The sequence below is a fragment of the Clytia hemisphaerica genome, unplaced genomic scaffold (genome assembly GCF_902728285.1).
Source record: "Clytia hemisphaerica strain Z4C2 unplaced genomic scaffold, Clytia hemisphaerica genome assembly, whole genome shotgun sequence".
Taxonomy (NCBI): Eukaryota; Metazoa; Cnidaria; class Hydrozoa; order Leptothecata; family Clytiidae; genus Clytia; species Clytia hemisphaerica.
Genome location: NW_027104211.1, coordinates 158,854 through 172,559, shown reverse-complemented (window position 1 = coordinate 172,559; position 13,706 = coordinate 158,854). Strand labels below are relative to the sequence as shown.

The window sequence follows — 13,706 nt, the reverse complement described above, 5'->3', positions numbered from 1 at the left end:
ACATGAAATTTTATGCTTTCTTCACTTTTTGTGACCTTATTCTCGCTAACTTTGAGCTTGCTTAGAGCAAAAATTTACTCTGAAAAAACTTTCTCTGAAAATTTCCCCTAAAAAAGGTCAAACTTTTTCCAATCTCCGGGGGACGAGTACCTAAAAAATGGGGAAAAATTGATCGGTATCGGTATTTGAACGAAAAAATTATCGGTATATCGGTAATTGAGAGAAAAAGTGATCGGTATATCGGTATTACGAAGTCCCGTACGCCCCCCACTAGTTATAAACCTAGCCGGATCGAAAATAAATCTAGCAATTCTAGAGACTGTCTTGACCAAAATTGCGAAATCAAATCCACCAGAATTTCTCAAAAACGTACTTTTTGCGCAAAACCTCTCTAGATCTTCATCAGCTGCTGTTTTTTTAAGGTCTGTTGGAATGTCAAACTCAAGAGATATCTTTTACAATCTGTCTCGAATGGAGGAATGGCTCAGTTGGACAGGCTCTGTTAGGGGAAAAGCACGAGTTCAGAGAAATTGTCTCAAGTTCGCCATGTTTAGACGTCACGGTTTCGCTTTGCTCCGGTATGGTATTTGTCACAAATAAGAAGCGTCCGCATTGGTTTCGGAACGTTTCGGGGCAACGAAACGAAGCAGTTCCGTTTTAATGAAATTAGTGGAGCAAAAACCGTTACGATCTGTTTTTGCTTTGTAATGTCTTTTTTGACAGTTGGTAGCATGGTGATTCGGAACCGTTCGGTTTAGAACGACGTCTGAAAATGGTCTTAATGCTTAGGAGCATAAAATTCTAGGCTGAATTCAAATAACACTGATTTTAAGCTGGTTTGGATTATGAAGTAATTCACATGTTCATCAAGCGGTTTTAGTACTTCTTAAGTTTGCATTACTAATATCTGAGTGATTTATTGACCTTATTAAGAATTGAGATTCTTCTAAGATGAATTTTGATTCTTTTGCTTTTGCGTTAAGTCCTGACTTTCGTATGAAATCAAACTATACTGTAAGGGTCAGAGAGGTTCGGTAAAATGTACTGTAAGGGTAAATTTTCACTGCTTAAGGGCTGCACTGTAAGGGTCCTATTTTGAATGTCATTTTTTTGGCGGCACATGCAGTCGTTTAGAAATTGAGTGCCTACTCCCCCCCTCCGGGAAATTACAGTCTTAAAAGTATTACCGAACCCAAACGTTCCATTGGCTTTGAGAGAGTCTATAAGATGGACACACCTTACAAAGATATCTTTGACAAGAAGTTGGTAGTCATTGTCTTCTTTGGAGATATTGAAAATGAAATGCTACTTCACGTGTCACACAATAGAATTTCTTTCATATCCAGTCTAGCAAGCTAGACGACTACTTAATTGAAATAAAAGTAATGGAGGGAACAATTTTATACAAACTAAATCCCGTAACAATGACTGTACCATATAACGCCTATATATACTACTGTATTACACGCATTATAAACGTCTAAAGGTGAGAAGAAGACAAGAAGAGTGCGGACTCAACACTTACTACTTGATAGCCGGTAGTATGCCTTTCGAAATACTATTATCTTCTGAATGTGGGGGTAGGGTGTATATAGCGTCAGTGAAAACCGTATTGGTGACAAGGCTTGCCGAATGTGTAGCTAATAGTATCCCAGAGGCTTAATACATTATTCTGATCAAAATTTGATTGGTTCTTACCATTCAGCTCCTGTGTACCATCGAAGCGTTTATATGCCAAGTGTCATGAACGATGGTATTGTCTTAATGTATGCTATCTTCATCTTAATAATAGTCCTCGTTGTTGTTTCCTCATCGTCAATTCTTAACAAAAGAAAGAACTTTTCCAGTGTTTAGCTGGACATTAATAACATGGTCATTTTATATCTCATCTACGGTCCACAGGCTATCCAAATGCTTGTCTATCCGTAAGCAAAAACTAGTCAGTATTTTCTGGAGGAGATAATGAGAGAAAGAAGACAAGTTATCTCTCAAACACTTCAACAAAAAGGACCTTTATCTTCTCCCAGATAAATAGAAACGACGGAGTTACACTTGAAAACACTTGCTTAAAATTAGCTTAAAGTCCATTCGCTTTAAGTAAGAACTCTATTTTGGTGAAAAGCCACGTCAGTGTAACTAGACTAATTCTATTTAGAGTGGTTTTTTCATGATAGCAATTTTTAAGCATTGTTTTAACTATACAAGAAGCTGGGCCAAAACAATCTGACTCATCTAATTCTTTTTCATACTTCATCATCATCACTTTCGACCACGGTCGAGATGATTGATTCCACCCTCTCGCGCCAAGAATCGCAGTCGCGTATGGCATTGCGTAAGCGCAGTGTCCCTGCTAACTGCATTAGTGAAAGTTAATTTCCTTTGAACCAGATGCTTGGCTTCCAGAGCAAGAAAGAGATTACTTCTGTGGACGCACGAAGGCAATGACCAGCAAATTGAATGCGCCTAGCCCTTAAGATGGTAGAGATAAGCTTAAGCAATCCATAGATGGTGTTTTTGGTATTTCTAAGTAGGGGAAGCATTGACCATTGCTATGATAATTGCTATGACCTTAAAATTTTGAACGGTGGTAAATATGGATAATTTGAGATCATTTGCAAAGTTCTAGTTCGGCCACTTGTGTGGTTTATATACAGGTTTGTACAGGCTAGAATATAAATTAAGTATTTTGACCATTTTAGGACAATTGGCTCGACAAGCCAGATAGGCCGAAAAGTTGGCGAGATTGAAAAGTTATGGGCGTTTTAGTGGTCCAAAAAGAAGGAAATGAGGAATTTCAAGTTTGGACAATGACCGGTCCATTAAAATTTGAGGCCCTAAAATATTTTTCTGGAAACGCAAAAATAAACATCAGAAAAATGCCAATTTTACGCAAATAAGTCTGTGGTATTCATCAAATCACCCTTGGAAATATAAAGTAAGTTACAGACATGTCATTTTAAGGAGTACGATGTGACAAAAGAAAGATATTTGTTGAATATCAGGTTGATATGAATGGAGTGTCGCATATGGATGACCATTTTGTCATCTATCAGAATGTACGAATCCCTATATCAATATCAATCATAAGCAGAGGGAGTCGTTAAAACAAAAATTAATCAAAAAGTTTCCTCTTATCTAAACAAATTGTCAGAACAACAAGAAAAATAGCCTTAAACTTTTATTTGTGATGTTTGACCTTTTTGGGGTTCGATAATCTACTGTAACGAGATATGGATTATAAGATGTAAACATTACACGTAATGAAATATATTATTTTTCAACCCTTTTACTCCCCTGCTTTTGGTCCAGTTCAAATTGGATTTCGATTGTTTCGTGTGTAACTATAAGGGGATGAGCTTCTAACTTGTGAAGGGATAAAAAAGGTTTAAAAAGGTCAACAAGCTTAAGTAATGGAAAAATATTGGAAAACTTTTGGAACAATTTTTGTTTTTTAGTTCTCAAGAAAGAGATCGTGACTGGGAAATCAATTGGCTGAAATAAGGAAATTGATTGGATTTGATTAGTTTGGAGGCCCTCTTTCATTTAGTTTTTAGACTAAATTATTTTCTTAGCCTTGTTTGGAAGGTTTGGCTCGAGTCTTGTTATTTTTTTGCTGATTGTTTGTTGTTCAGTTTCTATGTGTTGTCCTGTTAATAATATTTTCATCTCTGTCATCGCTTGGTGAAAATAAAGTAGACAAACTCCTCCTCTTATTGATTTCATTTCAAACTTTATGAATTTTGGTTTGCATGGATTGTAAAGAGATTGACTTTGAAACTTCCTTGTGATGAACACCATGATTTTGCCAAGCTCCTGAGTTGACGAGTGACAAAGGAAGAATTTCACCAATCTTGTCTTGATTGTTTTAATTGACCAAATCTTGTAAACCGTTAAAATATTCCGAACTTATTTGAATTTGCTTAAAAATTGTTGAAACAAGAATAAGTTGTCAGCTCTTTTGTCAAGTCAAGTTTTTGAGATTCCTTTTTGTGAAAATTTAGATAATCAGAAGAAAATTTTTGATCTATGTGAATAATTAATGTTCCAGGATCTTTTACCACTGGGATCACATCAAGATTATTTTATTGGAGTTCTATGATAATACTATAAGAAGGGGAAAGATCATAATTAGCTTTTTCTTGGATTTTGGTTTCGACTCATTTCACTTTTTGTTGTCTGGTTATTTTCAGATATATTCGGGATATATTTTTCAAAAACATTTCCTCTTTAGAATTTCATGCTGTCCTTTACTTTTTTTCTCAAAAAGGAAGAAGGACGAATACTCATCCTGAAGGATAGGGCGTGACATCATCTTCGCTAGAGATATGTTCAAGAGTTCATCTCATGGACTAAAAAGTAGGTTTCGTAGAGTATAAGAATAATCAGGGAAATAAAAATTCGAATCTTACAGCATCATATGAAGTCCTTAGTTTATTATTTTCGCTAATTAAGGAGTTTTTTTTAGGTTCTTACATTCTCCTCGAGGGTTACTTACAACGATTTGAAGATCTATAATGTAAGGTTATCACATCAACTTAAATCTAGTAATCTAATTAATAATTTTACTTATAAATGTTAGTTTTTTATCACCAGTTGTTTTTCGTCCAACTTTCTACACCACGCTAACGCACTGCGTGATCAAGCAACGTCTTTTGTGAATGACCGGAAGAGCTCATGATCACACAGAGATTTGATTTCTTTCGAGACTCATTTTTTTTGAGTCCATTGATTGCAGTATGATAGATTCAGAACAGAGTTTTTGACTTCTTGACAGTGGAAGATATATTTATGAATTTAAGATTTTTATTTAGATTTTCATCAATTTCGGTTTCATACAGTATTAGGAATTCTATAAAAAATTTTCGTTAGATGACTTGTAAACCCGATGAATCTCATTCCGACCAGAAGCATTTTAGAAAGTTCCAGCGAGATCATTTTTCTAGTGTGTATATAGTAATAACGAGGTTAAGCACGAGTTTATTTTGACCGTAAAGTGCGATACCGTAGGCCTGTACATAACTTGCCAAAGCAAATCATACAAGTGAAATCTTTTATGTACAGGCCTACGATATCACATTGAACAGTCTAAATAAACACTTGCTTAATCTCGCTAATACCCATGGAGAAATTATTTTTTGGGCATAGGCGGTTTTAGACCATGTCGAGCTCATCAGGGGAAGGGATTTGTAATTGTAATTTTATTGTTTTTTAACGAGCGTTGCACTCCTTCACATGTTTCCGACGTACTTGCTCTATTGTCTTAAATCCGCCAGTGAAGGGAGGCCTACTGAGACAGGGATGTAAGTTGAAAGATGTATCACATTATACTTTGCTTTTTTATTAAAAATGGTTACAAGAAATTTTTCGTCTGATTTCATGGGTTCTTCTTTTTATCCATATTTTTTTAAACCGACGTCTTCCTCACACCTAGAGTTTTGTGTATCCACGAAAAGAAAGACGCCTTTATAGTTTTAACCGCATGAAATCTCTTGATTAAAAATTCATTATTCCAAACGAAAAAATATCAAATATTTTCGAGAGTTCTGGAGAAAAAAGAAGGAAAAAACCCAGAAAAAATTCATATGTTTTTCGATGATTTTCACTGCGTTTTTTCACCTCGGTTTTTCGATTTTCTTTTTTATGATTATAACACTATATGATTTTTTTCTGTGTTTATATATTATTTTTCATCAAACTATCTACTTTTTTTTCGCATATTTAATTTTATCATGTTGTAATTTTTCCCATGGATTTCTTTCTTCCATATCGAGCATTTGAGCTCCTTTACCTGTTTGCGATACAGTATAAAACCGAAAGATAATTTTGATAAATCTTTATCTATTGTATTGGTTTTGTATTTTAATAATAGGTGATATATACAAAAAAAACAAAGCTAAATGCACCATTTTGGCAGTATAGAAAATTGTGAAATTTTCTCGTGTAGATACAGTTGATCACAATTAGACGTCAGGAAAATTACTTCTGAGATTTCTCATAACTACTTTGGAATTTTTTGAAATACAAACATTCAATTATTTTGTCTGTCGGCATACAACACGGAAGATTGCATCTTTGACAAAAAAAAATATTACATCCGATGCTATATTAATGGTCATTTTGATTTCGTGCTGAAAACTTGTGACGATTTTTAAAAGATGGTAAGAAATATTATTAATTTATTGGAAGGCAAAAATTATCCAATATTCCAATACAGCAATAGCTTTTTTGGGCGTTTCTCTATCGCGAAAGCGCCAAATAAAGGCTTGGGGACACGAGAAGTTTTTTTCACGTTGGTGCAATGCAACATGCTCCGTTCCACCAACACACAAAAAAAGTGCGTGTCCCATGGTTTGTTTTTTTGTTTCATTGGACAAAAAGTGAGAGGAATACCCAAAAGACAGGCTGATTTTGTCCCTGGGACACTTTTATTGGTAGAAAGAAAAATGGGATGGTGACACAAGAAAGTGTTTTAGGTTGGTGGGATGGAGCATGTTGCATTGCAATAAGGCGAAAAAAACTTCTCGTGTCCCCAAGCCTTTATTCTTACTTTTGGTACCATAATATGATAATCATCTCTCCTAGCTCCCGTCGAGGTACACGTTTTCTATAAGAACAAACTATATAAGAACATAAGGCTGCGATGACCAAAAGTTAAGAACAATAAGTTTAAAACATTTTAAGGCTTTGGAGACTCTAAAACATCCGATTTCTTAGGAAAATAGACCAAAATGCTCACAAAATGGCTTAAAATTCAAAAAGTTAAGATTCCAAGGAACTTGAATAAAAAGTTTCTTGATCATCCGAAGGCTTCAAAAATTGATTTATTCATCTTATGAAAAACATGTAACACGAAAACAGATTGTTATTGTTATTGTCTCAGGTTGAAGTGCTGAAAGGGTGTAATGTGGCGGAATATGGGCACTATTGGTAGGGAAGGAGCATGAATCCAAACTCTACCCAGAAAAAGTCATCTTTAACATTTTTAAGGTGCAGGTTCCTTAATAATCATGCGCATTTTTGACTGGACACTATTCTACAGACTCTGCTACCCTATCTCGTACACACAGAGCTCCTCAGATACATTGAAATAAGCATTTCTAAGTGATCCATTTACTCGTCATCTTTATTTTTCTTCTTCGATTTTTGATTTTATATAAATCTTTTATTTTTTAGCATAGTCCGTATAAAAAACTCTGGAAGCCTTTTGTTTATTTCCATTGTTTCTTACTTGAACTACGTAAGTTCAAGTTCAAATTAGTTTGTTTTGCTCACTTTTTGATCATGTGATTAAATCTTAAACCAATCCCAAGAGGAGTACTTGGTAACGTGATCAAAAACTGAGCAAATCGATTTTCATCTTTTGATGATAGCAAAGGAAGAAATAACAAAAATTTAAAACAATAAACTTCCAGACCAGTGTTTTTTATATGGACTATGCTTTTAGATAATTCTAGACAAGAATTGCTTGAAATTGAGTAATTCCAAGCTCAGCATTTTCTTTTAGAAATTCTTCTTATTTTTTTGGCGATTTTGAGCCTCATTGTTCTTATAAAAAATAAGTGTAGTTAGAAATAGACACCCATATTCCAATGATATCCAAATTTGATTGAAATGATCCGCATAAAAGTTTTTTTATAAGAATATTAGCTAAAATTTGGTCTTAAACTAACATCAAACTAAAAACTAAGAATTATTAATTAAGAAACCCTTTATCTTTTATCATTTTTTAAGGAAGGATCCTAAGAACATACACTGAAATATTCCGTGAAACCTGATGAAACTAAGAATCGCCTAATGAGTCCAAAACTTACTTGATTCTTATAAAGAAATGCACGCTTAATCGTGTTTCAGAAAACAATATACGTTAAGATTGATAGTTTAGATATATAGTCTCTCAATCTCAATCAAACATTGTCGGATATACTTTTTTCGCCATATCAAGTACATAGAGAATAATAAATCAGCAAAATATCAATTTTTATTTTATTATTGTATAAATATTGAGTTGCCTCCATCCCTACCAGGCGTGGTTTAAAGTGATTGCATAAATTTTGATGAAGGGTGGTCTCTTTTGTTCCATACATAGTCCTTATATAGAAAATTTACGCTCCCCCGCAAATTATAAAAGCTACTCTACATGTATCCCTTCCTAGATCAAAACCTTTTTATAAGCATGATGTTTTTAAAACAGGGGTATCGTACAATATATCTTTTGTTAAAAAGACAATATTTCGGGGCAGAACGAGGTCGACATACTTGATTCTTATAAAAAGAGATCAATCTTTAAACATCTGTTAATGGATGGTCGTTGTCTCCACTCTGAAATCTAACTATCAGGTTCTTTTGGGCGTCTACCAGCGAAAGTAATTTTTGAACAATATTGAAACTGTTTTGCTCTCGAGAAGAACGACTGTTTTAGTCTCAGTGGGGTAGATTTTTGAGAAAATGTCCGTTATGGATTTGTATGAAATTGTTAAATTAGAAAGATTGATGAAAAATCTGTTACGAAAATCAAAAAGAATTCCAGTCACTAAATCTGACGATGTAAGTCATAATTCAAGAGTAGTTTATCATGCTGAAAGGAAAACAAGGGATTGCGCGAATTAGGCAGCTTTGCTTTTTCCAGGTGGCTAGTGTGCTGGATTTCATTTTGTACAAGATTTTACTTTTATCCGGCGGTGGCGACCCATACAAAGAAGCCCGTAAAGGAAAAAACTGTCTAAAACATCAGAAGATGAGCTCCCAGACCCCTTATTTTTTGGCAATATTTTACGAGTATGAGATTAAAAACTATAGCCCCTCTTCTTCTTTTTGTGTTTCAGGTTGACCATTCAGATTTGACGGATGATCAGATCGCGGAATTTCGTGAAGCGTTCGCCTTATTTGACAAAGATGGTGATGGAACCATTTCATCCACTGAACTTGAAACTATTTTAAAGGTGCGTTCTGATATACTATTTTGTGACACGAGGTTCAATTAAACTTCCAGAGCAAATTACCAACAACGATACAAGCCTCAGATTCTAAAACGTTAAAGCTAAGAAAAAGCCTCTCCAGTCCGAATGATCTCTTGTTCAGTCCATATGAAAAATATGAAAGGATAATAAGAACAGCCCATGGGATGACGTACAGAACATACAGGTAACAACATTGTAACAACGATAGATTCAAAGTGCTACGTGGCTGTTGGTGCGAGTTTTTTCAGATAGCTTTTAGTCACAGTGTATTCCATTACCAGATAAAAGAGGATTGGGTAAATAATGAGAGAACTCCGTCACGGGAATATTTTTTTAGACGTTTATCTTCTGGATCACGGCTTTCATTCAGCTTGAAATGAAATATTAAACCTTTAAAGTTACTAAAATATTTCTTAGTAGAACTGTCGATCTTATCCCAGCTAGCACACAACGTTGTTTTAACGTTCATCTAACGTTATATGGACGTTGTGAACGTTAGATAAAAGTTGACACAACGTTGTGTGTCAGCTGGGATGGGCCAAGATTATACATTTATGCAATGTTCTTACATTTTTTCTCCAGAGCTTAGGACAGAAGCCAACACAATCAGAGTTGAGAGATATGATCAATGAGGTGGATGCTGATGGAAATGGAACAGTGGATTTCAGTGAATTCTTAACCATGATGGCTACCAAGAATAAAGGATCCAGTGCTGATGATGAAATTAAAGAGGTTTGTATGTCCAATCTAAGATAAATGATTCGTCATATCCTTAATTTAAACAATAAAATTAATGGCAAAAGCCCGAGCTTTTTTGAGTGCTTTCACTAAAACATTACGACACGAGCATTAACAAAACATTAAAAAAAATTCTCGGAAAATTGTGGGTTTGCTAAGTCTTTTCTGACGTCACTATCTATCTGCGGCAAAAAGATTTTACCATTTTTTCATTAATAACTCGTCATCTAAAATAGATAATTTGAATTCCTTTTCAACACTATTATTCACAGGCGTTCAGTATTTTTGACAAAGACGGTAACGGCAAGATCAGTGCAGACGAGTTGAAGAATGTGATGATAAATCTTGGTGAGAAATTAACCGATGAAGAACTGGATGAAATGATTAGAGAAGCAGACATCGATGGTGATGGAGAGGTCAACTATGAAGGTCAGTATTCTTGAATTCGTGTGAAAAGATGTTGAGGTCATCAAACATCAGAGCTAGTCAGGAAAAATTCATAACTAACTAATTGACTCCCTCAAAGGGTCATAAATTATTGAAATTTGGACTAAAACTTGAAAACTTTGCCTGAAACTTTGGGGAAAAAGTCTCTTTAAGGGTGAAAAAAACGTTAAAAAATGGACAGACTTTTCTATAGGTTTCTCTAAGGGTCGATTTTAGGAATATGACGTACCCGTCATCTCGAAAACCTAGTAACCCCCTCCCAGGAAAGATGCTGCCCAGCTGGCACAGAAACGTTGTTTTAACATTCATCAAATTTTACATGAGCGTTAAGCTAAGGCTACACTGATAGATAGTTTTTTCAGGCAGCTGCAATGCAATTAACGTTGCGTTGCAAGCGCGCGAAAATTGCAAAATGTAGCACGTCAATTTTTTCTCCAATTGCTCTGCAACGCAATAAAAATATTGCAGAACATATTGCAAGTGTCTGCAACAAAACTGTTTTTTTGACGTTTTTCCTGCTTCCTTTTTTTAGATGGCTAGAAAGCAACAATTTTCAGGCGGCTGCAATGCAACAATTGCATTGCAGCCGCCTGAAAAAACTATCACTGTAACCTTAGCTTTAGATGGACGTAGGTTGTTGTGACGTTCTGTGCCAGCTGGATGAGGGCTAGTCAGGAAAAGATCCTTGTAAAAACAGCACGATCACGAAAATATTTTGATATTGACTGAAAACTGCTAATTCTAAGGTGGTAAAAGGCATAGAAGCACCGAAATTTGTAAGAACGAACAAGATTCAGTACTTAAATACACAAGTCTGAAAATTTCCCTTAAATTTCTCTATTCTCGTGACCACTGAAGAATCTGGAAGATCCAATATTCCCCAATATAATGAATATGAAAGTGCTACCAAATGTCTAAACGTGTGTTGTGTGATTTGGACTATTTTTATTATAGTGCACACTGAAAAACTTTTGATGACTTTGGCGATAAAGGGTGGAGGCGTAAGAGTTTGCAGGGTTTTTACGTTTCATCAAATATCGAAAATTGATCGATCTGATTTGGATTGAGGGCATAAATATGACCATTTTTTAACAGAACTGAATGCTAGTCAGGTTTTTCTTTGAAAATTGCACGTATTACGATAAAATCACTAGGATTATCTTCAGCATCAACTTTATAAAGCCGTCTTTATTTTTTTAATTCAGAATTCGTCAAGATGATGTCTGCTGGGACTTAAAAGTGAAATGACATTTTAAAGAAAAGTATTCCAAATGTACATTTTTATATAATAATTCAACCAGCTATCAGTCGATATGACCAATTGGATTGACTGTACGGTCACTTCCTATTGATGTTAATCTGGAACAAAAAATCGCAGGGATCCAGATCTTGGCTTCGCGTATACAAGGAGGATTTGACATTGTCTTGGGTTATTATAAAGAACTTTTAGTTATTTTTAGTCTAACCATAATAATTTTGAAATAGTTGACATATTGTATATTTATTTCAAATAATATTTTGCAAATTGTAGAAATATGGTATTTGAATTGATCTATCAAAACAAAGTACCAAACCAAATTATCAAGGTGAAGCTACAATTTTCTTTTTTTTATTGAGAGTACATTGCATGCAACTTAGTCAAGCTTTATATGAGATTTTGAATTTAGTGTTGAACCTAAAACATATCATTTTTCTTCCAGCTTGTTGAAATTTCAATAAAATAAATTTTCCATGTCCATGTTTCAAAAACGTGCCGTCCCATTTATGTCATTTTTTGGATGAAAGAGCCAAAATTTTAAACCAATAAGGAAATAGTTTCAACTGTTCTCTTTGTTCTGAAAAGACTGGGAAATTTCATTTCATTTCAGATTTCATTTTCAAAAATCATACTGAATGTGCTCATGAAAATATTTTGATTCGAATGTCTCTTTTTTCGAACCTTTTTCAAAACAATAGTTTTTTATTGTTTTTATTGTTTTTTAAAACAATAGTTTACTTTGTTTTGATTGTTTGGAATGTTAAGGTTACTCCTTATGGTTCTCACGTGTAGACTTGCCAAATGGATATATTGTCAAAGATTCTGATGTTTCTGGCTATTGCTGCTCCTTTGTGTATGGAATGTAAAGGTTAGTTTTCAATTTTTTTGGAATTACACGCTTTTTTATGAGAAGCAGTAAATTTTGGACCAGGATTGGCTGTTCTTTATTTCTTGGAATCCAGGTTTAAATATTCTTACGATGTTCTTAATACGCTTACAATCATGGACAAAAGGTTGTAGACAAATGAAATTTCAGTGAAAAATGGTGAGAAATAGAGCAAAATGACTCTTCAATGCGTCTGAAAAAGGAGTGAAGTAAAAAAAAAACACTTTCGAAGTCGTTGCATTGCTTTTGAATTGCTTTTGAGGGAACCACAGGCAAAAAATCAGCGTTTTGCAAGCCCTTGTGGTCAGACTGCAGTGGGTGACTTTCAAAGACAGCTTTGGATGGGTTTGGATGGGTTTGGAAAGCACCCAGAACCTTTTGGGAACTTGTTTTTGATCGATATTGAAGTATTTTGCAAATATTGCAGAAGTCTACAAACCTTTTGCCCATGATTGTAGTTCTCTTTACATAAAACTTATCAAAATAGGTTTAATATACGTTAAAATCTAGTTAAAATCAATTCTTTCTAAGTGATATCTGGAATCTGAGGCTTAGGACTATTCTTAATTTGTTCTCATGTTTTTTCTGTTCTTATAAAATTGTTCTTATAAAAAAGTGTGTATTCAATTGTTCATGATATCAGATCAATAGCGTGAGAAGATGTAAGACCAACATTTTTGAAAAGACAGAATTGAAAAAAGGGGCCCTCCATTTGAAATTCATACTACCACAATTACAAACTGATCTTGTCGATGTTTGACTTTCAACCAATCAGCTGCTGGGCCTATGATGTAATGTCACAAAATGTTGAAGCATATCACGAATTGTATTTCTACCGTGTTGCGTTTATTCTTTCAGATTTTCATGATCGAATTAACCCTCGAATAATTGCAATAAAGAAGAATTTCAACTCGTATAAACGAAATCATACTGGTGGTTATCATGCGCATTTTCTCGACAGCTTTCGTTTGAGCAAGGTTAATGATAGGGCGATACAGAATCGCAATCTTAAACCATTTCATAGAACAGTGAAGAAGCAACAGAACCATGCATCTAAAAAACACTTGTTACCTCATCAGATTCTTTCAAACTTGAAGTCTCGCCACCAAAAGATTTTGACAGTCAATGGTGAGAAGCGAGATCATGGCTTCCAACAAAATTCAGATTCATCACCTACACATGCTAATGAAGTTTCTGCAATCCGAACTAAATTCGATTTTCCAAACGACACACCAATAGAGAAAGCACCGCCAAAATCATCGAAATCAAACTTCACCGCAAGCCATGACAATATTGTAAAGATTCCACAACCAACAAATCAAACAGATCCTAAAAGTCTACTCAATCTAACAATAGAGACACCGCAAACAGAATCCGCTCAAAAACGCCATCATCACCACCACCACCATTATGGGTACAG

The 13,706-nt window shown here is 34.6% G+C and overlaps 1 protein-coding gene across 2 annotated transcripts; it reads left to right on the top strand.

Moving 5' to 3' along the window:
- Positions 1 to 5,888: 5,888 nt before the first annotated feature.
- Positions 5,889 to 11,720, top strand: LOC136815564 (calmodulin-like). Of its 2 annotated transcripts, none has more exons than XM_067072016.1 (5): positions 5,889 to 6,158; positions 8,823 to 8,939; positions 9,540 to 9,689; positions 9,968 to 10,124; positions 11,348 to 11,720. In XM_067072016.1, the coding sequence occupies exons 1-5, from the start codon at positions 6,156 to 6,158 to the stop codon at positions 11,377 to 11,379; spliced, it is 459 nt and encodes a 152-aa protein (XP_066928117.1). In that variant the 5' UTR covers positions 5,889 to 6,155; the 3' UTR covers positions 11,380 to 11,720. The 2 variants fall into 2 exon arrangements, with proteins under 2 accessions (XP_066928117.1, XP_066928116.1); XM_067072015.1 differs by lacking the exon at positions 5,889 to 6,158 and adding an exon at positions 8,440 to 8,544.
- Positions 11,721 to 13,706: the final 1,986 nt, after the last annotated feature.

Bases quoted from the DNA above. Each gene is read 5' to 3' on its own strand.
- LOC136815564 (XM_067072015.1), top strand. From the start codon at position 8,446: ATGTCCGTTATGGATTTGTATGAAATTGTTAAATTAGAAAGATTGATG. The intron at 9,690-9,967 runs GTTTGTATGTCC...TATTATTCACAG, and splicing joins CTGATGATGAAATTAAAGAG to GCGTTCAGTATTTTTGACAA. The intron at 10,125-11,347 runs GTCAGTATTCTT...TTTTTAATTCAG, and splicing joins TGGAGAGGTCAACTATGAAG to AATTCGTCAAGATGATGTCT.